The 26,774-nt window shown below is 40.4% G+C and overlaps 1 protein-coding gene across 2 annotated transcripts in view; it reads right to left on the bottom strand.

The window, feature by feature from the left end:
* Nucleotides 1-26,774, bottom strand: part of LOC134100679 (E3 ubiquitin-protein ligase UHRF2-like) — a 181,531-nt gene that overhangs the window by 15,385 nt on the left and 139,372 nt on the right. For both annotated transcript variants that reach the window (XR_009941297.1, XM_062554050.1), the window contains exons 11-13: nucleotides 18,598-18,760; nucleotides 2,057-2,194; nucleotides 1,317-1,542 (exon numbers count right to left, since the gene is read on the bottom strand). Coding sequence is in view for 1 of the 2 variants with exons in the window: in XM_062554050.1 (XP_062410034.1) it covers nucleotides 1,317-1,542; nucleotides 2,057-2,194; nucleotides 18,598-18,760 (527 nt within the window). In the remaining variant the exon portion in view is untranslated. The remainder of the gene's footprint in view (nucleotides 1-1,316; nucleotides 1,543-2,056; nucleotides 2,195-18,597; nucleotides 18,761-26,774) is intronic.

Genomic DNA, 26,774 nt, shown 5'->3' with positions numbered 1-26,774 from the left:
GCAGAATTGTTCAAATTCAGTCAAATTCTGTAGGGAATGGCGATGGACTGCTCTCTTCAAGTCAATCCACAGATTTTCTATAGGATTTAAGTCAGGGCTCTGACTTTGCCACTCAAGGCTAGTCACCATCCTATTCTTAAGCCACTACTTTGTTCTTTTGGCAGTATGTTTGGGATCTTTGCCGTGTTGGAAGGCGAATGACCTGCCCATATTCAGCTGTCTAGCAGAGGGACGCAGTTTTTCCTCAATCATTTGGGTGTACTTGGCAGCATCCATTTTCCCTCCTATCCTGACCAATTGCCCAGTCCCCACTGAAGAGAAACATCCCCACAACATATTGTTGCCCCCACCATGCTTCACACTAGGTATGGTGTGTTTTGGGTGTGTTTGGGTGTGTATACTGTGTTTGGTAAGCGCCTGGAGCTCAGTCCAAAAAGGTCAATCTTAGTCTCCAAAAAGTTCAATCTTAGTCTCATCTGACCATAAAAGCTTTTTCCAGATGGTAGCAGAATATTCCAGATGTGTTTTTGCACTGAACTCCAAGCGCTATGTTTGGTGAAAACCAAACACAGTACACCACCCAAAACACACCATACCTAGTGTGAAGCATGGTTGAGGCAACATTATGTTGTGGGGATGTTTCTCTTCAGCAGGGACTGGGCAATTGGTCAGGATAGAAGGGAAAATGGATGCTGCCAAGTGCACCCAAATTCTTGAGGAAAACCTGTGTCCCTCTGCTAGACAGCTAAAGATGGGCAGGTCATTCGCCTTCCAACACGACAATGATCCTAAACATACTGCCAAAGAACAAAGCAGTGGCTTAAGTATAGGATGGTGACTAGCCTTGAGGGGCAAAGTCAGAGCCCTGACTTAAATCCTATAGAAAATCTGTGGATTGACTTAAAGAGAGAAGTCCATCGCCGTTCTTTACAGAATTTGACTGGATTTTAACAATTCTGCACGGAGGATTGGGCAAATATTCCCCAATCTAGGTGTGCAAAGCTATAATAGACATATCCAAACAGATTGATGGCTGTAATGAAAGCAAAAGGAAGCTCTACAAAGTATTAAGTCAGGGGTATGATAACTTTTCCAACCCTGTTATTCTAGTCTTTAATTTTTTTTATTAATTTTCAGAACGGTTGACTTTTTTTTGTTATTTTGATGTTGTGCAGATAAATTTGTAAATAAAACTGGAAAAGATTGTTTTTAAAATGGGTTTTGATTTCAGGCTGTAAGACAAAAAAAGTAACTATTTCAAAAGGGTATGATGACTTTCTATAGGCACTGTATGACTTTCAAATCCAGAAATGTACCTTTGCCCTTAGGTGTTTTCTGACCGCCATTGCTTTGATACCCACTAGCTGAAATCACAGCTGGTATTTCCATGTCTTCGTCCTCCTTTTCTTCTTTTGGCTTTTTTGGAGGGGGTGTATTTTTTGGTCGGCCTCTCCCAGGGTGTCTTTTGCCTCGCATGCCCCCTCTCACACTAGCCTCCTTCTTAGTCTTGTTAGCCATGGCTTCCAAATAGCCTGGGGGATACTAGGTAGAGCCACAATCAAGTATACCACAAAGAGAGCCAAAACAACACTGGTTCAAACAACAAAATTAAACATCCAACCAAATCTGTGGAATTCAACCACACAGCAAAAACTGCTTAGCTAATAAAATCTAACCAATCTTATAAAATATTATATATATATATTGGCATTGGTTTCAGTATAAAGAGACTTGCCTAACACTTCCTCGTAAAATCATTTCACTTAAAATAAGAAGAGTTTCTTCTTTTAAGATGTCTCATCCTGAAAATGAGCAAATGCCAGTGTGTAAATTTGTCCCAAAAACAAGCAAATTTCTCTGCCAGTGCGTTGAGTAATTTGTCTTGATAAGACTTCTTAAAATAAGTAAAAAAATAAAGTAAAATAAGTTTTCTTAAAGTAAGCAACATTTTTTATCTGAATATAAGATTAATGTTATAGATACAGTGTAGACTTTATTTTTAGTGGTGGGTAATACAGGCAGCATTAAATCTGTTTTTGAGGTGAGTGAGACTCACCTGCACTTTGAGGCCCAGCTTCTTGATACGTTCTGCACCTTCAGGAGTCCACGGTGCTGGCTCCTGGTCATCGCGCCGTAACAGATATCGCCACACCAAAAACCCACACTTCCCAATCTCTGGCCAGTATTTCACCACCTTAAAGAGCAAAGAGCATGGGGGTTAAGTAGTAACAGCCCCTTGGTGATATACACTGCAAATTCAAGTCTACTTAAAATTATTGTTGTCCTTTGTATAATAGCACAATGAGCAACATAGCAAGAGGCATCACATTTAACTAATGTTAGCCTATTTCATCACATGTCTAGGCTAATTGGTTACTCATAAACAGCTGCATTACTCTTTTGCTTGTTTGCTTGCTTGTCCTTTGCTCTTTTTCCTACCTGAAGGCTTGACCCTTTCTTGTCCGGTGTTTATTTGGCACTCCAGAATCAAATCCTATCCCTCAATACCTTTCATTATCAAGATCAAAACCAATTCATTTTGTTTGCATAGATTCATTTTGTAAGCAATAATTTGTTTTATCTATTTCACAATACAATAAGGTCAACAGACCTAAGTCGCACGCAAACACTGCTGGCACTAATGTATAGGCCCCGGAAAGCAAAGCGGTTTCTGACGGGCCGACTGACCAACGGACTGACATAGCGGTGTATAGAGTCGCTGCATGGGACTAATAACTAGAATGTATTTCCAGAGAAAATGCTAAAGTGTGCTTGCTTCGATGCACCGCAAAAGTGCCCTGGCAGGAGACGCTACCGCAGCCCTCACATCAAGGCGCGAGTCGACATGCCAAAGTTTGGCCTAGGTATAAGGCCGCTTCCCATTTGGCAGGAGACGTGACTGCTCGCCCTCACATCGGCTTGAGTCAACATGCCAAATATTGGCCAAGGTACAAGGTCGCTTCCCATTTGGCAGCGTTGCCTTTGATTGCCGAATTTTACACTGACATGAATGACTGCCCAGGTTCATCATTGATATGTCCCAGAGCATCACCAACGTAAAAATGTAGACGTAATTTCAAAAATATAAGAGATATGAGCCAAAACGCATTTTTGCTAGTTGCGGCGCCTCCTAGCGGCCAAATGATACCAAATTTACTGAGTTTACTTTGGATGGTGTTTTAAGTCATCCACTAAATATGGTCTTGATAAGTCAAAGCGTTTCCGGAATTTGAGCTTACTTCCTGTTTGCCTGCTTTGCAATAGAATTTGATTAGCTGCCACGGGTGAACGCTTTGAAGTATGGAAACGAGATGTACACCCCTGAAAGGTCTGTAGACCCTGTGTGCCAAGTTTTGTGACAATCGGTCAAAATATGCAGTCAGAGTCACTTTACTGTCACTTTTGACAGAATTCAAATGGCCGAAAATCCATCATGGCAGAAAGTGACGTCATAGTGTGCGTTGAAATGGTCAGCCTCCAACAATTTCAGCGGTATAAGCTTTTATTAAAATCGGCCATACAGATCAAAAGTTACAGGTGTGAACATAGTTCCAACTTTGGTGTCGCTAGAGCGTGAGAGTTGCCATGAAACTTGGTGCACTCCATCACGGTATTACCCTCTATCATTGTATTACATTTCATGACTTTACTCCTTACGATTTGGGCTACAGCTTCCCCAAAAGCAAAACGGTTTCCGACAGACCGACATAGCGCAGGGCTGCCAAGTCTCACACTTTGGGCGTGACAGTCACGCAATTTGACCCATTCTCACACCACACGCCATACTTGACATTTCTCACACAAAATATTTCCCCATTCAGTGCACTATATATATTTTTTTTTTTCATGATGATAAACTGCCTTGCCGTAGTTCGAGCTCTGATTGACTGACAGCAATAACCAATCCATCAGTCCTTTGTGCCTAAATCTCACCAACCACAGAAGGCATCACGCAATATAAACAAATCAGAAGCAACATAAAGCTGGGCATACACTGTGCGATTTTTGGCCCATTTTGCCACGATTTTTGAGTCGTGCGACTATTTTGGGGATCGGGCCGAATTTTGGCTCAGTCGTGCGTCTCGCATCGTGTAGTATACGTGGGGTAACGAGAAGCGATTACCACCTCACGACCACCTCCCGACCACCTCCCGATCGATCGGGAGAATATCAAACTTGTTTGAAATCCTGGTCGCCCCTCGTGAGTCTATCGCACTGCTGAAGCACTGTTTGAGCCGATTTACCTCAACCTGTCACACTACACATGCGCGAACACAGATACGGACAACAAAACAAACGGTGTTGCCATAGTCTGCTTATTTTAAGTGACTTGGGGCTTGATTTTGTGTGAAGTTGCTAGTTGCACGCAGCGCCTACACGTATAGCCTACTTACACAGGGGGCATTTTGAACAGCTGCGTCGACTCTCACTGTAGGCTCCTCTATGACCACCCCAGAAATGTAAAAGGGGTTCGGGAAGGGGATGCTATAGCCTTTTGGGGTTGTATGTTTATTATGGCTTATTTTCAGAGACCTGCTGCGTATTTCTCCTCACGTGACCTGGCAACACTGAAAGCAATTAGACAACACGGAGCCGCATGGCAGCACAGCTGATAAAGTTCCAGATAAAAGAGTCCGACGAGTTGCGATATGGACGTACAGTGTGAGCAGTCAAATCGCATCCGACCATCAGATCGTGTAGTGTGAGAACAGGAATCGTGAGCTGCCCCTGCGAATTCACTCGTACAGTATGAGCAGCAGCAGAATACCGCGATTGAAAAAATCGCACAGTGTATGTCCAGCTTAAGGCGGGTCTTGGCGCTTGGTCTTTCAAACACACAACAGCACCGACTCCGACAATTAGATTTAAAACGTTCTACTGCTTGCTAGATTTTGTTTACTGTTGATTCGCTCTTTCTCCTTGATTTTCCAAGTTAACGTTAAGGCTGCTAAGTCTATAATTGTCACTTGTTGCAGAGCTGTATAATATTTATTTGGCTCTTTCTGGACAAGTTCACACTTGAGTAATCGGAGCTGCCAAATGTCACGCTTTGAGTGTGACAGTGAAAAAATGTTTCGCCGCTGACCTGTGGTCGGCGGACGAACTCTCACGCTTGCCATTTTCTGAAACTTGGCAGCCCTGTAGCGGCTTATGAAATCTTATGTGAAATTATAGTCCTTTTTTGGAGGCAATTCGTAGTGTGACTGACTCTAACCTACTAATTGCACTAGTTGTGTGACATTTCCCTGCTTCCCAGCTCCAATGGGGAGACTTGGTCCAGAGGTGAATTCCCCAGCTGCCTCAAGCACAGGCACCTTTACAGTATATAGGGTGCCCACTCCTCACATGATTTCAGATGTCTTTATTGTTGCATCTTAATTTATATCCACACATAAAAAAAACAATTCTTAGGCCTTGTCCTCCTCTTGACCAACAGCAGCCCAAAATAAATAGGGATATTGCCTGGTGGACGAAGGAAACCCTGTGGCTGCTGGTTTCGCCTACCAGAAGGTTGGAGAAGACCATTGTTGAGATGGCTGGAGTTGGAGTTGCTAGGTTACGGGGACGCTGGCAAGACACGCCGCTCCTTCTGGCATCATGTTTTTGTTTGTTTTTATGTAATTTTCGTAATTTTATGTTTTATTCTGTTCATTTTTTGTATTTATTTGTTTAGATTAATGTTTTCACTCTTTATTTACGCTATTTTCGATAGTCTTGTGCTTTTCTTAATCTTTATTTTGCTACTTCAAGTTGGCTGATGCCACAGTGAGTATGTCCACTGGGTTGAAGACCGCTGGCGAGGGCTTAGCTCACATCCTCCATCCATGAAGCACTGCACTTCACCGTCTGGTCAGGACAGCTGAGGACCTAGCTACCAACTGCGGGCGACCTGGCTACCAACCGCGGGCGACCTGGCTACCAACCGCGGGCGACCTGGCTACCAACTGTGGGCGATGCTGCTGCCGCGACTGCTGAGCTGCTGCTGGCCTGCGAGCTGCCATGCTCTGCAGCAGTGCTAACGATGGAAGTCAGAGACAAACTGTTGCTGTCGGGGGTCCACCGAATTGCTGATCTGCAGGGTCGCTCACTGCTTCAGACTGCTCGGTGCTTCTGCTGCTACTGCTTCTGGTGCTCTCCAGACGGCCTGCCTAGCGCCGTCTTCGGTTAGTCTGATAGCTAGGCTAGCTGTGTGTCTTCATTGCCCTGGGACTTCTCTCAGCCGTCTGACTTGAGTGCAGTCGATTGGACTAAGTTGACGTGGACTTTTCTGTTTTTTGTTTGTTTTATTATTTATTTGACATTTGTTTATTTGTTTGTCTGTCTTGTATGTTTTGGTGTCACGGGTACGCTGGCGATTACGCCACTCCGTCCGGCATCTTGTGTATCGTTATTTTGTGAATTTGTTTGTTGTGTTGTCATGGGTATGCTGGCCACTACACCACTCCGTTTCGGCACTGTCTCTGTGTTCTGTAAAGCGCTTTGGGTTGCACTCAGTGCACGTTAAATGCGCTATATAAATAAAATTACCTTACCTTACCTACCTTACCTTTAAAGGGACACTTTAGAAAACCAGTCATGTTTTTGAATGGTCGTGCATCACTCCATCAGTTTGCACTGATGCGGGAGAAATACGGATTTCAATGCTGGACTTCCTGCTTACAATTAAGCAGGAAGTCCAGGGGGGGGCCTCACTTGTACAACTCACTCATGCTACAGACCTATTAGAGATTAGTAGGTGGGACTTCACTTGCAGAAACTAAAATATATAGCCGCCATCTTTGTTTGAAGCTAAGCTAACAGGCTAGGCTCGTGGTCTAAGCTGATAACTACTAAACTGATATGGCGATTGAGGATTCTGAAGATCTGGTATGTGAATTTGATGTATGTGATTACGGAGCCGTAATACAGCACGGAACAGAGGGCGTCCATCATGGCCTGCAGCAAGCCTGTCTGTCGATTAGGATCACTGGCTGTCGATTAGGAGGCTTTGCCCTGGCTGGCTCGAGCTAGGATGGACTGGCTCTCACAAAGTCAGTTAGCCTAACGTTATTCACAAGTAATCGCACAAATTAGTATTAGCGATACTAATACTTGTTACAGGTTGGGTATTCTAGCATAGGCCTATGCTGTCAATTTGCAGGACATTTGACATGGAAATACATAAAATTAATGTTTAGTCTTTTCGCTAATTCCTTTTGAAGAACAGGAACATTGATATATGGCCACGCTCGTAAACTTGGAGGACCCGATTTTAAAATGTCCCGACCTCTGAAACGCATAAATACGTTGTTTACGAGGGTTGAGCAAGAAGGAAAATCTCTCGAGCGAGTGTTTCTATCTGTGTTGTTAATTTAGTGACAAATGACCTTGCCTATTTGTAACAACAGTGAAATTCACCTTGTGTTGTTGCAATGGAGGCCGTCGTGGTTGGAGAATATGATAGTGACGTCAAGTCGGACACCTCAGGACACACAACTTCCGCATGAGTCATTTTTCCGCCATCGTGAAACAGAGAATCAACAGTGAACAAAATCGGGGGGCGCTGTGGCACAGCAGGCTACAGCGTCCGTACCATTTACGGGTCCGAGTGCCCACGGGGACCTAGGTTCGAATCCGGCCTGCGGTCATATCCCGATCCCGCCCCATCTCTCTCTCTCCCACTTGTTTCCTGTCTACCTCTTCACTGTCCTATACTAATAAAGGCAAAAAGGCCAAAAAATATACTTAAAAAAAAAAAAAAAAAAACAGTGAACAAAATCTAGCAAGCAGGAGAACGTTTTAAATAGAGAGCCGAAGTCACGCCCTTCTACTTCCGGTCTATGGGACCTATTTCACGATTTTTTATGAACGGGAGTCAATGGAGAGATAACAATTATTTTTTGGTCCCGTTCCAGTTGGACCGTGCATTTCACATATGATGTGTGGGAATTTAAAAGATAATTCTTCACATTAATAAAGTTCTGTTGTTCGTTAGACTTTAAAAGTTATGCTAGCTATTAAGATAGTTAACGGTTACGTCTTGCTGCCAGCTAAGTCACTTAACAGTAGTGTACAGTCTATGAATGAAATACAACTTATCTGATGTGTTTAATCCTCTGACTGATGATATTTTCATCGGCAAGGGGGATGCTCAAATAAGACCTGTTGCTGGCGCCCGAGGCTGTGAATTGGTCTAACGCAGCGGTTCCCAAACTTTTTTCCCCGCGCACCCCTGCCTACATTCTGACTTGACTCGCGCACCCCCACCATCCGACACATAATAAACCGATACAAACGTAACGCATTGTATTGCCACCGCCACCGCCCCCGCCCCCCGCAACGAGCGTTGACAATACTTGTCCGGTTCCAGGTTAGGTTTGTGCATTGGTTAGCTAAAAAGTAGCCTGCATAGTAGGCTAACAACATCCACATACAATATCTTATAATAGGCCTACAACAACGCCTGTCAAGACTGTATTATTGTTTGGCTAAAATAACCTTTTAGTTTGTCACATTGCCTTGTTCTTACCCACCTGAAATAACTCCTAGCTTTGCTGCCTCCCTCCTTTCTGTTTTTGTTGTTTAAAAAAAAAAAAAATGTTAGGCTATATCCACGATGAGTCTTGAGTTAGTGCAGCGGTTCCAAAACTTTTTCCCCACGGACAACCCACCATCCGACACATTCAAAATTGACGCATTCTATTCCAGGCGTCATTTAATAAGCCGCCCTTTTTGATGAACACCTACAGACTAGAGTTTATAAATTATATTTAATTTCACGTTTCCATATCATTATGACCTGATTCGAAATTATATATTTATTCATGAATCAAAAGTTGATTTTTTTAACACCTGTCCGCCATTGCCCTTTTCATCTCGCGCACCTCCTAGAAGCAGCTCCGGGGGTGTGCACACCACAGTTTGGGAATCCCTGGTCTAACATCACTAACGCGGCTGATGTGTTTGTAGTCGTTGGAAATACGATCATTCACAATGTTGTAATTCACTAGTTAAGACATACTTTTCAAATGTCTTTACATGAAAAATTGTCATTAAAATTGACAAACATCATATGGGTAATTCAAGGTACAAGACAATCGGGACCAGAAAATAATTTATCTTTCTCCATTGACTGCCATTAAAAAAAAATCCAAAAATAGGTCCCATGCATATAATAGACCTAAAATAAATGGACAAACAGACTCCGTTCTCAATGGGAGGGGGCTGAAACAAAAATCTGTTTACTTTCCATCGTACTGCACAGACTCGTACTCATTTTGTGACGTTAGCCATCCTGTACATTGCTGTAACTCGTCTGATAGATGGGATTTTCCGAACAACTGTCAATCCATTATTAACGTTCGTTTTTAATATTATTATTATGTTTACTTGCCTCTAGGTAATGCTTTACCCTATCAAACAGCAGGCTACCGTAGGCTACACGCTTTTTCACTGATCTTGCGAATGACTTTCAGTCATGGTTTTCGTGCAGGCTGGACTGAGCTTCTTATCCAAACATTACAGGGAATCTCCTGTCGAACGTTAGCTTCCCTCCAACCGACATGCTAACTATACTTCCTTACGGGAAACCAACGTTATATACGGGGAAGAAGTGAATTAGTTTTGCCTTCGATACCCTATATAGAATACACAGAAACTATAAGGGCGACACAGGGCACATGTTACATGAAGTTATGAGATCGCGAAATAATCTGCAATCTATGGCCGTCCATGGGAGTTAGCAGAGCGTTGATCACCAGCTCAATTCCTGTTTCTATTTCCGGGAATATGCCTGCCCCCTTGGTCCCATGGTGGCTAACGGAAGGGGCGTGACTTCAGCTCTCTGTGTGGGACTCGGCGCTCAACGTCAAGACCCGCCTTACATTGCTTCTGATTAGGGCTGCACGATATTAGGAAAACATGCGATATGCGATAACACTATTGAGTACTGCGATAACGATATAACTTGCGATATTTCAATATTTCATGTTTTTCTCCATTCTACTTGCTTCTAGCATAGACTGATGCAGACTATTAAAAACGAAATGCATTGATTCCATTCCAACATGTTTTTTTTTGGTTGTTGTGTTTTGTAAAAACAAAACAAAAAACACTGTCAGTTCCAGTTTGACTTTCAATGAGGGTCACTGGTCAGTCAGGAAGAGGTCATGCCATTTTTTTTTCATATATCTGAGTTTTTAGATTCGAGTATATTCAACTGTACTGTCAGTGCACAAGTGAAATACCAGTAACGAAATTCAGTTTGACATCTAGCCAGTGATGCAAACGAGTAGGCTAACTGACATGTCAAAAAGTCCATCCATAGTCACTACAACGTCCCATACACATAGAAGCGAACGGTCCCGGTGGACTCTTTCTTTGAAGTTTTAAAGTTGAAAAGTGTTGTGTGGATTCTGCGAAATGAAAATGCAAAGCAACAGCGATTAACACAAACTTTAAGCCTACCTCTGCTTGCCTGATCTGAATGCACCTCTTCTCGGTCGGAAGATAGGCTTAGGCTACTTTCGCTTTTGGCCAAACAATCACTCGCTCAATTCGCATTTACTTGGAGTTGGATTTTTTGGATAATAGGACTACACACAATTAGGCTATACATGCTTTTTGAACGTAGACGTAAATGTATCACGCAGTTTGCAACTACCAATTGAAATCAAAGTAACTTCCATCGATTCCCCTCTCAAAGAAGCACACGCACTTCAAACTATTATGTGTTTCACAGGCAGGCTAAACCGAGCGCGTAATTTAGGCGCTCCGTTTGCTAAAATAGTTTAGAATAGGCTAGGCTACTCCATTTTGTTTTCACACGTAGCCTACGCGTTGCTACCACATCTGATGTAGCCAGTTGCACTGATCATGGAAGGTGGTTGACGTGGTCTCCCTGTCAGTCTCACACGCGTGCATTGTATTGCAGTCTATTATTGCCTATACGCAAAAACCGTATCAGACCTTTTAAGCTCTCGCGGGCCACATAGCCTACTGTATCAGATCCTTTAAAGGGATAATCCGGAGTGAAATGCACTTTAGATCAATTTTTCGGACTATTGGGAGTACATACGTTGAGTTGACACCAAAATCATGTCATTCGGATGTATTTTGAGAAAGTTCGAGTTCACCGTTTTTAGCCAAAACTCGTTAGCCTGGAAGTGACCGGGGCAAGTCCTTTCGCCGCTACAAAACGCTATTTTTATACCTCTTCTACTGTTCCAACCAACACTACACTTACGTGGTAGTGAGTAGAGGGTCCCTAAAGCCAAACCGAAGTATTCCCACGTCTTTATGTGGTCGGATAGAGAGTCCAGAATGAATTTAATCGAGTCAGTACCTTTCCGGAAATGTCGCTGCTGCAGCTAGCAACGTGTTAACAACATTTTAATAACATTTCCGGATATTTTCGGAATAGGCAAGGTAATTTGTCACTAAATTAACAACACAGATAGAAACAATCGCCCAAGACATTTTCCTTCTTGCTCAACCGTACTTAGCAGTTGTAACTAATAACGTATTTATGCTTTTTCCTGTATTTATTTTCCGAACTGATCTCATGAACACACTTTTTTCGGAGGTCGGGACTTTTTAAAGGCGGGTCCTCCGAGGTTCCGAGCTCCATGAACACACTATTAGGCACAAGGGTCATTCCACGCCAAATCAACCAGAGCCCACGCACTTGCGTCTCAAAAAAATCTGAAAAAAATACCATGTGTGCCTATGTTACCCAGGAGACACTCTGTAAAATGTTTTTGTGCTAAGATCAATACTTTTCAAGTAACAGCCAGTTTTACAGGGGGAGGGGGGTGTCAAATTTGTTCTACCTCTTTTTTTTGTCAAAGTTCACAAGCTCATTGCTCAAGAACTAGAATGTGTAGGAGGCTCAAATTTTGCAGGCTGGTGCATAAATAGGAATAGTATGAGTAAAATCACCATGAGTAGTCTGGATGATCCTACATGGTCATAGCAGTCCCTCAAAGTTGATCAAAATTTTATTGGAGTTCTTGGCTGGGCTCTGTTTAGGCTTACAGAAGACATATTTTTACTCAACATAGGCTCTTGATTTTTTTTCTCTTATTGAGATCAGTAGAAACACTCTCCGAAAAAGCAATGAAGAGAAAAGAAAATCCATCAGGGACTGAACAGCAGACCTCACAAGTTTGAAAAATAATTTTGGATCTCATATTCAGAGCACCCTAACACCTTGTGGGAATATACAAAGATTTTTTTAATATTTATTTCGTTAATCTGCATTACCTCTTCTTTTTAAAAACACCAATTTGACTTGTCTTATGCGAATCTTTCTTTTTCATTTTCCACCCTAAACATGGACAAAATGCACCATTGAGATCAATATGTTTTGTCCCCACCCGGCAATTTCAGTGATTCAGTGATTTCAGTGGCACCTAGTGGTTACTCTATACAAAACAAATCTCTCAATAGATCTCTATGGTGCATTTTGCCCTTGTTCAGGGTGGGAAATGAAAAAGAAAGATTTGCATAAGACAAGTCAAATTGGTGTTTTTAAAAAGAAGAGGTAATGCAGATTATAGAAAAAAATATAAAAAAAATCTTTGTATATTCCCACAAGGTGTTAGGGTGCTCTGAATATGAGATCCACATTTATTTTTCAAACTTGTGAGGTCTGCTGTTCAGTCCCTGATGGATTTTCTTTTCTCTTCATTGCTTTTTCGGAGAGTGTTTCTACTTATCTCAATAAGAAAAAAAACCCAAGAGTCTATGTTGAGTAAAAATGTGTCTTCTGGAGGCCTAAACAGAACACAGCCAAAAACTCCAATAAAATGTTGATCAACTTTGAGGGACTGCTATGACCATGCAGGATCATCCAGACTACTCGTAATGATTTTACTGCATAGTATTCCTATTTATGCACCAGCCTGCAAAATTTGAGCCTCCTACGGATTCTAGTTCTTGAGCAATGAGCTTGTGAACTTTGACAAAAAAAAGAGGCAGAACAAATTTGACACCCCCCTCCCCCTGTAAAACTGGCTGTTACTTGAAAAGTATTGATCTTAGCACAAAAACATTTTACAGAGTGTCTCCTGGGTAACATAGGCACACATGGTATTTTTTTCAGATTTTTTTGAGACGCAAGTGCGTGGGCTCTGGTTGATTTGGCGTGGAATGACCCACAAAGGACTGATGGATTGGTTATTGCAGTCAGTCAATCAGAGTTGCTCGAACTACGGAAAAGCAAGACAAGGACCACAGTTTATTATCCTGAAAATAATAATTCATAGGCCTACTGAAAGGGGAAAAATACGGTTAGAATGGAATGTTACGGTTTAGAATGGAATGTTAGCACCAAATCGTTCAAATTTAACTGTTCAATGATCCCTACTAACGTTCGCCAGAAATTTGAGCGCAACTCTGAATGAAGGTACTTCCAGTTTTGAAAGAGCTAGCAACTTCAATGTGAATAACCATGCAGCTTCACCAGTGTTCTTCCTTGTTTCATTTCAAATGGACCAAAGTAATCTACTCCAGTGTTGGTGAATAGGTAGTGTCATACCCCCTTTCCACCGCCACGAACCAGGTGCTGGTTCCGGGATGGTGGTAGTGCCAGTTCGGTGCTTTTGTATCCCAAAACAACCAGCAGAAATGGAGATGTGGTGGAAAAACGTATTACGATTAACTTTGAGCACAAAAAGCTCAAATGTCGAGAGAGTTCAACTGTATCACTGTATCCATTTGTGGAATAAAACCGGACGTGCCCTATGTTGCATGTGTATTTATTGCAGTCGCTAGAAAAGCATGTTAGCCAACATTAGCACTTGATTAGCACCCGTTGTTATGGTTATGACCATGCTACGCTGCTTTTTTTGCTGCTAACGTTAGCCTGACCAGAAACACCATAGTAGTTATATCAGCATGCTAGGTTGCTATGTTTTGGTCAACAAGCTAACAAGCTAACTTAACCGTTCGGGAGCTTACAGCAACCTGCAATGATCTGTGTGTCCGGGACACATTTGTGTCGCATATAAACAATAAACCGTATCAAAATTAGCCATTAAAAGTGGTCAAGAAACCTTTATTCACATTGAATATTTCCAGTTGAAGCTGCCGCCATTAGACCTGTTCAAAAAAACCCTTTTTTTGTTATTTTCAAGCCAATTGCTGTGATTCCCATTCTCCAAGCTGTGTAATGACCAGATATGGTAAAAATTTTGATTTTCGACCATGGGAAGGCCTGCCTCATGAGCCATGAAGTTTTTATGTTGATTTATGTGAAAAACGCTGGAAATTTTGGATGTTGGTGTTCTATTTTACATTATAACTTGACTGGAAGTAACCTTAGAGCATTATATGTGGTACCACATGAAAGCTGATAAAATTTCCTTTAATATGATACCCAATACATTAACAATCTAGACTACTATGGCTGTCTTAGAAACGAAAATATGTACATTTTAGGGAATTTCAGAGGTGTCAGGTCAGATAATACACCATTGTACCTCAGACATGTTTACTGATTCAACCAAATATAGTGGCAAATAGAAGTTTGAAAGAAAATATATTTTATAACATTGGAACATTGCAAATTACTAAATCAGTTGGAACACAATATCAGGGTTACTATGAGCATCAAACTAGATAGATAGATAGAGATACTTTATTAATTCCGAAGGAAATTAAGGACTAATAAACTATACTTACACAACATTATACGTTACATAATCACTTATTCAATGTGGCTTTCTTGAAGCTGTCAAATTTCCTCCTATGATACTCCACAACTAGCCTAGAAATCTAGACGCCCCTAGCGGCAGCAAATGTATTTTGGCTGGCGGGGCAGCTACGCTCCATTGAGCTTAGGAGCTGAGAAACCGAGAAACGGACGGGCCCATCACAGCGTGTGTAGAGTCGGTGGGCGCGCTTAACATAATGGTGACTGACATGCGACCAGAAGTTGCGACGGTAACGCATCCTGCTATTTGAAAACAAGAAGATGATTCGTTTAGCGTTGTCTTATTGCGTGGAGAGGGAAGGTTATGCATCCTGCTACTTGAAAACAAGACGATGATTCGTTTAGTGTTATCCTATTGCGGAGAGGGAATTTGAAAGACAACTGTTTATCCCACCCCTCCGATTGAGCCCTGCTTACGGTGAGTTCCCAGACCCTACATCTTGATGTGGGTCTGGCTGGTCAGGCTACTCCACAACCTGAAGGAGGCAACTTCTCTGTTGTGGATCTGTAGTTATCTGAGTGGCAAAGTCAGACATGAGTTTAACACCTTGTTCAGCTACATCGTTAGTCACCTTTACAGACCTCACAAACTTTTCACCCACTTTGTACCCATCATGTTCTTTCCATGTTTACACTGGTTGAGTTATCCAGTCAATTTCAATCCCAAAACCATCAAACAGGAAATCTGTAAGTGTTGTAGATGTATCAATGCATGGAAACACTGGTTTACCCTCTCTGTAACTTTCTGGTTTCTCCGTTTCTGAGAGTTTTAAAGTAATCTCTTCTTTCACAGATTTAGTCAAGCTGGGGTGTGAGCTGAACAATGTAAATGGAACCAGTTCCTGTGTCAACTACCATTGATGATTCTGTGCTTTCCTCATTACAGCTGTAGCAAGCTCAGAGTCAAACTGTTGGTACCACATGATGTCTTTCAAGGATGGGAGGTCATGAATAGGAGCATCTGCAGCAGCTGTGGATGTTATCCAGTGGCTAGTGTAAAACAGTGATAGAAATGTATTTATTCTCTTGAGTTTCACAACGGTTTGCTTGTTGTATCCAAGCTGCTAAGAAAACATTAACATTTCTATCACTATCCATTTACATTGTTCAGCTTGACCCCAGCATGACTTAATCTGTGAAAGAAGAGATTGCTGTGAAACTCTCAGAAACAGAGAATCCATAAAGCTACAGAAAGGGTAAACCAGTGTTTCCAAGTATCTACAACACTTACAGATTTGGTAGGGCCAGAATCGTACTTCCTGTTTGATGGTCTTGGGATTGAAATTGACTGGATAACTCAACCAGTGTAAACATGGAAAGAACATGATGGGTACAAAGTGGCTGAAAAGTTTGTGAGGTCTGTAAAGGTGAACAACGATGTAGCTGAACAAGGTGTTAAACTCATGTCTGACTTTGCCACTCGGATAACTACAGATCCACAACAGAGAAGTTGTCTCCTTCAAGTTGTAGAGTTTCATAGGAGGAAATTTGACAGCTTCAAGAAAGCCACAAAGCCATAAGTGATTATGTAACGTATAATGTTGTGTAAGTATAGTTTATTAGTCCTTAATTTCCTTCGGAATTAATAAAGTATCTCTATCTATCTATCTAGTTTGATGTTCATAGTAACCCTGATATTGTGTTCCAACTGACTTAGTAATTTGCAATGTTCCAATGTTATAAAATATATTTTCTTTCAAACTTCTATTTGCCACTATATTTGGCTGAATCAGTAAACATGTCTGAGGTACAATGGTGTATTGTCTGACCTGACACCTCTGAAATTCCCTAAAATATACATATTTTCGTTTCTAAGACAGCCATAGTAGTCTAGATTGTTAATGTATTGGGTATCATATTAAAGGAAATTTTATCAGCTTTCATGTGGTACCACATATAATGCTCTAAGGTTCATTCTAGTCAAGGTATAATGTAAAATAGAACACCAATATCCAAAATTTCCAGCCTTTTTCACATAAATCAACATAAAAACTTCATGGCTCATGAGGCAGGCCTTCCCATGGTCGAAAATAAAATTTTTTACCATATCTGATCATTACACAGCTTGGAGAATGGGAATCACAGCAATTGGCTTAAAAATAACAAAAAAAGGTTTTTTTGAACAAGTCTAGCCGCCATTGTTTTCAGATTTTTTTTGTTACTCCCGCCTCTGTGGACAACGCAAGCTTCTGATTTGCTGCAATCCCACTCACAACACCTGACGTAACTGGTTCTTATCTCTGGTCCAGCTCAAAGTTGGTGCTGAGTTGGAACCAGTTTTCCTGGCCCAGAGCCAGGCTATTTTGTGTGGAAAAGCAAAGAACCGGTTCCAGACTTGGCACTGGCTCCGAACCAGCACCAGAACCGCGTCGGTGGAAAAGGGGTATCAGAGGACATCATTGCAGTGCATGCAAATGCACTGTTCTGTTCTCCCTAGGCATCTTCTTCTTATTATTCTCCTAACCAGGTCAAATTCAGCTTCAACCGTTTAACATAGAAACTTGGTTCAAACTTTATTACGTAGGTCTTGAAAATAAGACTAAGTCTTTGTATATTTCAGTTCTGTAAACTTGATACTTTTTGAGATATTAGCAAAATATATTTCCCCATTGACTTTTCATAGACCTCTGAAGTTCGCCTAAAAAGGATACAAACCCATATAAGGAGATCCAGGAGTTAATTGAAGCCAACTGCCTATGGCAAGCTTTTTTGTAGGCGAACTTCAGAGGTCTATCGCACTGCCCTGCTGTGACATCACATGCTGATTAAGCTGATTTGCACCTGTATCAAGAGCCAACTGCTCAAGGCCCTATCAAGTTTAATTGACAGCCAGTTAAATTGAACCTGCATTATGGTCTCTGCTCAGCTCTCTCTGTCTACCCATTCACTCATCCACACACACACACACACACACACACACACACACACACACACACACACACCTGACTGCAGCACTTCATATATACCACACTTCTCCATGCACTCCACATCATTCTCACCTTAACCTAACTACCCCATTTCACTGCATCATAGAAAGCCACACTCCTTACATCCACTTACATCCACTCACACACACACACACACGCACGCACACTCAGAGGTGGAAAAGTCCAGCTTCAGAGAGTAAAAGTCCAATCACGTATTGGTTCTATCTGTGCACTTAACACAGGTGATATCACCAATTAGCTGCTCTGCCTGGCTGAAGAGTTGTACTAATTAGAATCAGCTGGTTGGTTGGACATTTCCACCTCTGCACACACAGCCCCTTAAGCCACATACATACAACACACTGCCTTGTCCTGTCCTGCACCTTCCTGTCCACAACTGTTTGTAAATTAAAGTTTGTTTGATTGTTTCACATTTTATCTTATGTCTTGCTTTTGCATGCACTGGTAATTTCCTCGAAATTACGTTTTCTAGTTTACTCTCCAATCTGGGCTCTGCATCATCTGCATGCAGCACACTTAGACAGAATTCTCCTGGGTGCTGAATGTGAATTATAAATCTTTTATTCTGGTTTTGGAATCAGATATAAAAAGTTCAAGAACAAATGATACACAGATTATACTCCTATATGTTGGAGGATATTATAGAGGAGGTTACTCATGTATGAATTGTATAGGGCACCATTTCAACAATCAGAAACGGATGATTTATGTGTTTCGGGTGTGGCCAGTCCAACATCACCATCTTGACGGCGTAATTTTGTGATCAGATGTCAGGCACATTGTTCAAAAGGGTTATACTAATTATCTTTATAAATTAGAGGTGGGTTAGATAAGCAGATACATTTGTATCGTTACACCAAAGAATAATCATTTTTATTTATGGGATGATAAATGGGTGGGAAAGTGATCAGTGTAGCTATACATGATACCATGTGACATTAAAGTCTTACTCACCTTGTAGATCCCATCGAAACGATTTCCTTCTTCAGGGGCATACTTGCTGATTCGTCGGCCTTTGGAGCTACGCACTACTCGGACTGGCTTTCCTGCACGCCAGTTACGAGACTCCGCACCATCTTTATCATTTAATGGAGCATCACAGTTCAGTGCAAGGGCCCTGAGAAAGTATAAACCATAATTGAGCTAAAAAGTATTCTTTTACATAACAACAAAACTTCAAATTAGAAAATGAATTCATTGAACTATTCATACAATGGCTTGCACAAGTATTTAACCCCTTGAAAGTCATCAGCATTTTCACAGTTACAAACTAGTAGAGAACCTGGTGAGCGTAAGCCTCCATCAAGGTCAAATGCTATATCTTGCAATGTTAACAAAAGCTAAACCATATTTGCGGATCAGCCCTGTAATTCAGATCTTCTCAAAAATGGATTCATGCTATGCCAGCAGTATTTTACCATTAGGTATTGTGGTAACACTTTACTTGATGAGTTAATTCATAACACATTCATAACAGCTGTCATGAACTACACATGAAGCATTCATGACTGATTCATGAAACATGACTCAACATTTATACCAACACTTTCATGAATGTGGAAGACAAAACAACAAAAACTTGTCAAAATAAAAGTCCAACAATCTAGTAATCCATATACAGGGTATTATGAATCCTCTTCAGCATTTGTAAACATCTCATGAATATTTTATGAAGTCTACTTCAAATGTCACTTTACTAGTTGTGAAGTATTCATCATACTGGGAAGTGAACTACTGACCTGTGGACCTCTGAATGGTTGGACATTCCTGTTTTATATATCAATAGTTTCATTGGTGTAGACAATTATGCATTCTTCAGAGGTTACTATCATAAAACAAACAAACACAAAACTAAATTCTCCTGGACACTGGAAGTTTTTGACGTTTTGTCTTCCACATTCATAAAAGGGTTGGTATGAATGTTGAGTCATGTTTCATGAAACAGTCATGAATGCTTCATATGCAGTTCATGACAGCTGTTATGAATGTGTTATGAACGAACCTGTCAAATAAAGTGTTACCGGTATGGTTATACTGAGCATTTCTTCTGTAATACTATTATGTTTCCAAAGACGAAAAAAAAGTATCTAACATTAAGCATAACTAAAATAAAAATGAAATGCTACTTGCTTAAGTCCTCATGTGTTTTTGAGTTCCTGATTGAGGCAGATGACAAATAAGAAAATTATAGAAATAGATTGAGATAGATTTTTGACCATATCATAACCAGAGAGACACTCTGTGGGCGCAGATAGAAGTAGGACACTATTGTGTAGAGGTCGACCAATTGATTGTCCAGTTGATTCTTTTTGGCTGTTTTAATTAATCTGCCGATAGCCAAGTATACTAGGCCAATTAACAGGTACAGTAGGCACATCTAAAGCACATCCGCAGCCCAGAGTTTGAAGAATAAACTGCTTAAATTCTTATCTTATCAAAGACCTGAATAGTTAATTGGTTGGCAATACAATATTTCTGCTCATAGAGAAAGAAAAGATAGAGAAAGTATAGACTGGATTGGAGAAGACTAACATTCAAATCAATGGTTTAACTCAGGGTGGAATTGAGTATATTTACCAAAAATGTGTTCCTTTAACATAAGTCCACAGTACTACTTATCCTGTTTTCAGTATATACTCTTGTTGGTTCTTTTCCCCCCCAAAGAAATGGAATTGCAACCTCTCTGTCAGATGGTCACCAGGATGTTGGTTTTAAACCAACATTTACACTGGAGAGGACAGGCTCTTATTCCATTCACTGCTCTGGTAAGTGCACTAATGTGACTACAATGTATTCCAAATTTTTTTCAGATTTTTCTCAGATTTTCCTAAATAGTGGATGCAAATGACAGTCAGTATCATTTTTAAGTGATCAACCGTTACTGCATAATTCAAATTTTATTGAACAAACCTCCCATTTTTTTTTTTTTTAATTAAAAAACTCAAAATGCACTGTTCCAAAGACATTTTACAGGTTGTAAAGAACTGAACATGGTCATTTATTAAATTTGCAGCATTATGAGGTGATATAAATTGGATCAAAAGTTATTTCAATCAAAAACATCTTAGCAGGCCACGTTACATATCACCTTCACAATTCATGCATCCATTGAACTTGTGAGTTCTTGGAGAGTTTCTGCTTTAAAGCTACACTGTGGATTTCTTAGGTTATTTTTTTGGGGAAATTCTCCCATCTAGCAGTGATATGGTATAATGCAACAAATTCACAATTTACCAGCTACGGAACTTAAAAAATGTCCACTGACACAAAATATCATGAATACACAACCCAATCAAGTATTAATTCTCGTAATGAGGTTCTTTTAGAAAAGTAAACGTAAATTAGCGTCTGTGAAACTACACTTCATGCAATATGAATTATAATATATTATATATTACATAATATATTTTAAATATATCATAATATATTTAATCTTAAACCTCATACTGATACAACACTATTCCCACTATTGCATCCTGCGTCTTGCCTGTGCCTGTTGGGGTGTCCACGACCATGGTATACCTTGACAGGGACAACAAGGCCACCCATAGCATCTATTTATTTGTAAATGTACATACTGTTTTTATTCCTTTATTCTTATACATCACTTACTGCCCTTATTCTTGTTTACTGTTTTGTTATGTTATTGTTGTGTGTTGTACTTGAGTGAAAAAGCCTAAAGCATGCGGCTCTTTAGCGCCCCCCTGGTGGCTCCCTGGAGCGTCTTCAAAAATGTATGAAAATGAATGGGGGGATATATTTTTTGTTTTAATATGGTTTCTGTAGGAGGACAAACATTCTTAATGTTTTCCAATGCTGTAAAAATGTGCATAATAAATATTAAATTTCAACATTTCTGTCAACGGAGATTTGATAGCCTGCGACACACGATTCAGGGCAGCGCCGTGCCAGGCAGGTGGCAAACCGGTGGGTGTGTCATCATGGGCCATGGATCTCAAAGGGAAAAAGAGAAAGATAGCCGATGAGAACAGAGGATTTAAGGCAGAATGGACCGAATCATTTGCTTTCTTTGCCAATGCGGAAGGATTGCCTGCATGTTTGCTTTGTAATGAGAAGTTGTCGAACAACAAAGAGGGTCATTTGGAATTACATTTTCAGGGAAGGCATGCTACATTTGCAGCCGACGGCAGCCAACAGTTGAGAGAGACTGAGAGAAAAAGTGCGATTGTAGTACTTCTTCGATTTCTTTTGAGGCTAAGGCAATGTACCCAAACAACCACCAGGTGGCAAAAAGTTTCAACCCGCATTTCAACTGCCTTTAATGATGAAGACCGCATATCCGTCAATAGTCAACTCCTTTAATCTCATTTTATCATTAAAATGAAGGTGATGATTGGCGAAATTAATCAAACGACGTTTCAATAAACCATCGTTGAAATGAATGAAAATGGTTTTAGAAAGTCACCTATAGGCCTATCAGAAGGAAATAGCCTTCAATTCAACCTGAAAGACTCGATAGGCAACCTTAGATTAATTCATTAATTCATTACGGTTACAAGACCGCATTTCCGTGAATAGGCTATAGTTGTCGAAGACGAAAGAGATGGACAAGATGGACATTAGGCTACATTTATATGCAAGGAATACTTAGAAATGTTTATAGGCTATTTTAAAACGGAGGCATGCGTTCAATTTAACCAGGGGCGCTGGGTACATGTATACCCAGCACTTTTTGTGATCACAGATTTGTCCCCACCACTTTTGACAACTGAAAATAAAATGTATTTAACACAAATCTCTTTAATACATGCTTACGCTTGTCACTTTAGGCTACTTATAACCGTAGGCTACATGCACAGAGATGATCACACATTTTGTAACATTGTAACAATGGATGGTCAGACATGCGATAGGGCAGTGAGGGTGATTCATTGTAACCATCGACTAGTAGGCCTAGCTCCGCAAAATACATTTCTAGCAACTTATATAGATCTAGGTATGCATGTTCATGCTGATTCAGAGATAAGCATAGACTACCGTAGGCTACTGTGCGTCAAGCTATACGACAGCATTTTATCATGTGGTGAATTAATGACTAACGTCAGTTTAACTTTTGATCGGCGTTTCAAGTGCATGCCGCGAATATCAAATAAACTCGACTGACTGAATCCCTCATATTTGTTGGCAACTGTTCAAATATTCAAAGCCATGCACTGGTAAGGCATGGCCCATTCGTAGAGGGCCTAGGTATTAACTAGGCCCGCCCCGCGGAAGTAGCTGTGGCGCTACTGGTTGAGGCACCTGTACGCCGGCGACCCGGGTTCATCTCCCACTCCGTGATCCTCTCCAGATCCCATCAAGAAAGGCATAATTCGCTCCAAATAAATATATATATAAAAAATGAAAGATGTTCTCAGTTTTGCGATTTTTTTTATGTTTGCGATGTCTGCTGAAAAGAGCTACATTTTTTTCTAAATTTTAAGTTACTATGTGAATTCGTGGTTCAGCATTCACACACACATTTTCACATTTACATAATTAGTGTCAGGCTCAAGTGTCTGTCCAGAGAGAGGGGGGGAGGGAGGCTGTCGTCCTCAATGCCGTATATAGGTAATGTCTAAGTGAACTGGTTAGACGAGTGTGGGGGAGGGGAAATGATCGCACAAGACAATTGCTCTTCATGATGCTGTTACAATGGATAGTCTCACAGACGACTGTCGATTTTTAAAGGAACACTTCACCGTTTTTTCATATTAAACTACGTTATTCCCCTAATTAAGACGAGTTGATACATACCTCTCACGTTTCAATGCGTGCACTCACTGGCTCTGGCGTGCAGCGCAGCTTTGATGGCACTTAGCTAGCCCAATGCATTCATTAGGATCGAAACAGAGATGAAGTTAGAAGTGACCAAACACCTCCATGTTTTCCCTATTAAAATACGCAGTAATATCCTCACTCTTGCACTTTTCCTCACTCTTGCACTTTTCAGATATTACTGCGCAGAGTCTAAGTGCTCCCAATATTATTCCGCCACACAATGTAGTTATTTTACCTGCTTAGAAATGCACCACGTTTTATTTTGTCTCACCATACTTGGTCGTGTGACTATTCGTGTAACTGTATTTTTATAGGGAAAACATGGAGGTGTATATTAAATCCAGTAGCCTAATAATTAGGCTATGTGACACGTCCGATTTCGCAAGTGATGTAGGCTACATTTTAAAGGAACACTTCACCGTTTTTTCATATTAAACAATGTTATTCGCTTAATTAAGACGAGTTGATGGGTGGTTGACGTTTTAGGCCGAAAAAAAGTTTTTGAAAAAAAATTCAAATATTATGCATGGAAATCACTTAGTTATGTTGTACTGACTCTCCCATTCCCAAAATATGTAGGCCTATGATCTTTTAGAATTTGTATTGGAATTCCTATTTATTCACTCATGTCTTGTGTTAGTGGCTAAAATTATCATATGGTGTGACATGAAAGTTATTGTGTGTAAAACTATAATGTGGTATATATTTTTTATGTGAGTCAGTGTATCATAATCTTCTATCTTTAGCTCATCAAGATCTAGCATTTCCTTGTGGAAATGTATTATATTTTACAGTATATTTATTCATCAATACACAAAGTAAGGCATTTGTCCCTAATCTTTCAATAAACTTCATATTAATTTGGACATATCTTGATACAAAAGAAATGAAATGCATACAATGTTTGCTGACCCTATTTCCTATCTGTAACATTCAGATTTGTATGATTTAGACTCCGAAAGCCTTTTTATTTTCATAATTTCTTGATGTTTCTTGATGTCACACCAAATGATATGGTGTCACACCATATGATAAATTACACCAAATAACAATCTGTTAACGCAAAAATGTGAATATATGCATTTCACAAACAATAAATCACAGTTTAAGACAAATATATCACATAAAGGATCACTGTTAAAAACTCAGAACTTTGTAAAACAGAATTCTACCAGATATTGTATAGCACTTGGGTAATAGGTGCCACATATTAAATAATAAATGTTAACACAATGTTAAATATGTTAAAATATGTATAACACTAAACTATTAATTAAACATATCTTTGAAAAAAACATTATTTATGTAGGAAAATACAGATTATATCATATAGTGTGACAAATAAATCATATGGTGTGACAGCAAAACCCCATCACACCATATGATATGGGGTCACTCCATATGAGGTTTCATGCACTTAGCAGAACAATGAGTCTTGAGGCTACATGCTAGGACCAAAATCATATGCTCACTTTAACATGGTAACATAGATGTAAAGGTAATTTTGACCAAAAAACTATTTACTTTTGAAATTTTCCTGAAAAATGGGTCACACCAAAAGACAGCGAAAAGTGGAACTGAGATAGGAGTGCTGGAAATACTTGATTTATTGAAAGAAATATGAGAGATAACTCAACACGTAAACTTTCAATGTCCTTCTGAGAAGTTATTATACTTCCTGAATGAGGAAGGACCCCCTATCCCTAAAGGTCTCCACACAATTGCACATTTAAAAAACATAATTTAGGGTCACACCATATGATATTGATTTTTGGGACAACATTTTTTTGTTTATGGCTTGTTCAAAAATATTATGCCTGGACTTTAAACACTACAGACTTACAAGTAGACATCTTTAGTATTCACTGTATTTAAGTAATGGGAAAATATATTAATTAGATTTTTTTTTATTCAAAATCAAACTTTATGAAATGGGCTCGGGACAGTCACGCCATATGAGCTTTTCCTGGTTTGGCTGAAAATTTTGAGAAATAGGAATATGACTGGCATGAATGGTCCATATGTTCATATAAAGCAGGTTTTTCTGAACAATATAACCACATTTATTTGCAGATTAGACATTTCTTTACTTCAGTTTGACACTCTGGACCAAAAAAAGGCCATGTCATGTCAACCACCCTGATACATACTGTACCTCTCACGTGTTAATGCGTGCACTCACTGGCTCTGGCCAGTGAGTGAGAGCCAGTGAGTGCACGCATTGAAACGTGAGAGGTATGTATCAACTTGTCTTAATTTTCATATTTTGTTTTAAGGCACAGAGGTCCGGGGCTATCTCCAAGACATCCGCGACATTCACCCGCATTAAAAAAAACTCGAGTCAACTTGATGTTGCTTTGGTGTTGCTTATCAAAATCTTGGTGTTGCTTTAGCAAGCAACACCCTGGCGCCGCCCATGTCAGTTTAACATGTCAGAACTTTTGATCGGCGTTTCAAGTGCATGCCGCGAATAAATGAACTCGACTGACTGAATCCTTTATATTTCTTGGCTAAGCGCGAAGGTAATGACACTCGAACTGTGGCGTAACTGGTTGAGGCATCTCTGTCACACGTCAGCGCCCGGGGTTCAAAACCTACTCCACGAACCTCTCCGGAACCCATTAAGACAAAAGGCATTATTTTATTAAAAAAATGAAAGTTTTGCGATTTTTTTATGATTGCGATGTCTGCTGAAAAGAAAAGTTAATATGTGAATTCGTGGTTCAGCGCACACACACACACACACATTTTTACATTTACATAATAGGGCTCGGGCACACGCCTTGCATTCTAGGAATATCGCCGCCATTTGGTAGCGCACTGAACGTAATATCCATTCATTCAGATGCACAAGACAAGAAGCAGAAATATAGTAGCGATTTATTCTTTTCCTCTTGCGATCGTGGGTTGCACTGTTACACCCCACTACACAGCAACATACGACCAAGAAGGCAAAAACTAAGTAACAGGAACACACTAAAAGGCGGGAGTAAATCCATAGTAATCCATAGTAGCCTAAACTAAGGAGTGAAGCTGCCAATGTGGCTGTGCCCGCGAAGTTTTGATGTCATGATCCCGAGCCCTAGTGTCAGGAAGTGTCTGTCGAGAGAGAGGGGGAGGGAGGCAATCGTCCTCAATGCCGTAGCCTATATAGGTAGGCTAGGCTATAATGTCTAGTGAACTGGTTAGACAAGTGTGGGGGAGGGGGAATGATCACACAAGACAATTGCTCTTCATGAAATGGGTAGTCTCACAGACGGCTGTCGATTTTTAAACGTAGCCTACTACATCACTTGCGAAATCGGACGTGGCACATAGCCTAATTATTAGGCTACTGGATTTAATATAGC

Source organism: Sardina pilchardus, chromosome 14 (assembly GCF_963854185.1).
Source record: "Sardina pilchardus chromosome 14, fSarPil1.1, whole genome shotgun sequence".
In the NCBI taxonomy this organism is placed as follows: Eukaryota; Metazoa; Chordata; class Actinopteri; order Clupeiformes; family Clupeidae; genus Sardina; species Sardina pilchardus.
The sequence above is the reverse complement of the archived record's forward strand: the minus strand, read 5'-3'. Positions and strand labels throughout refer to the sequence as shown.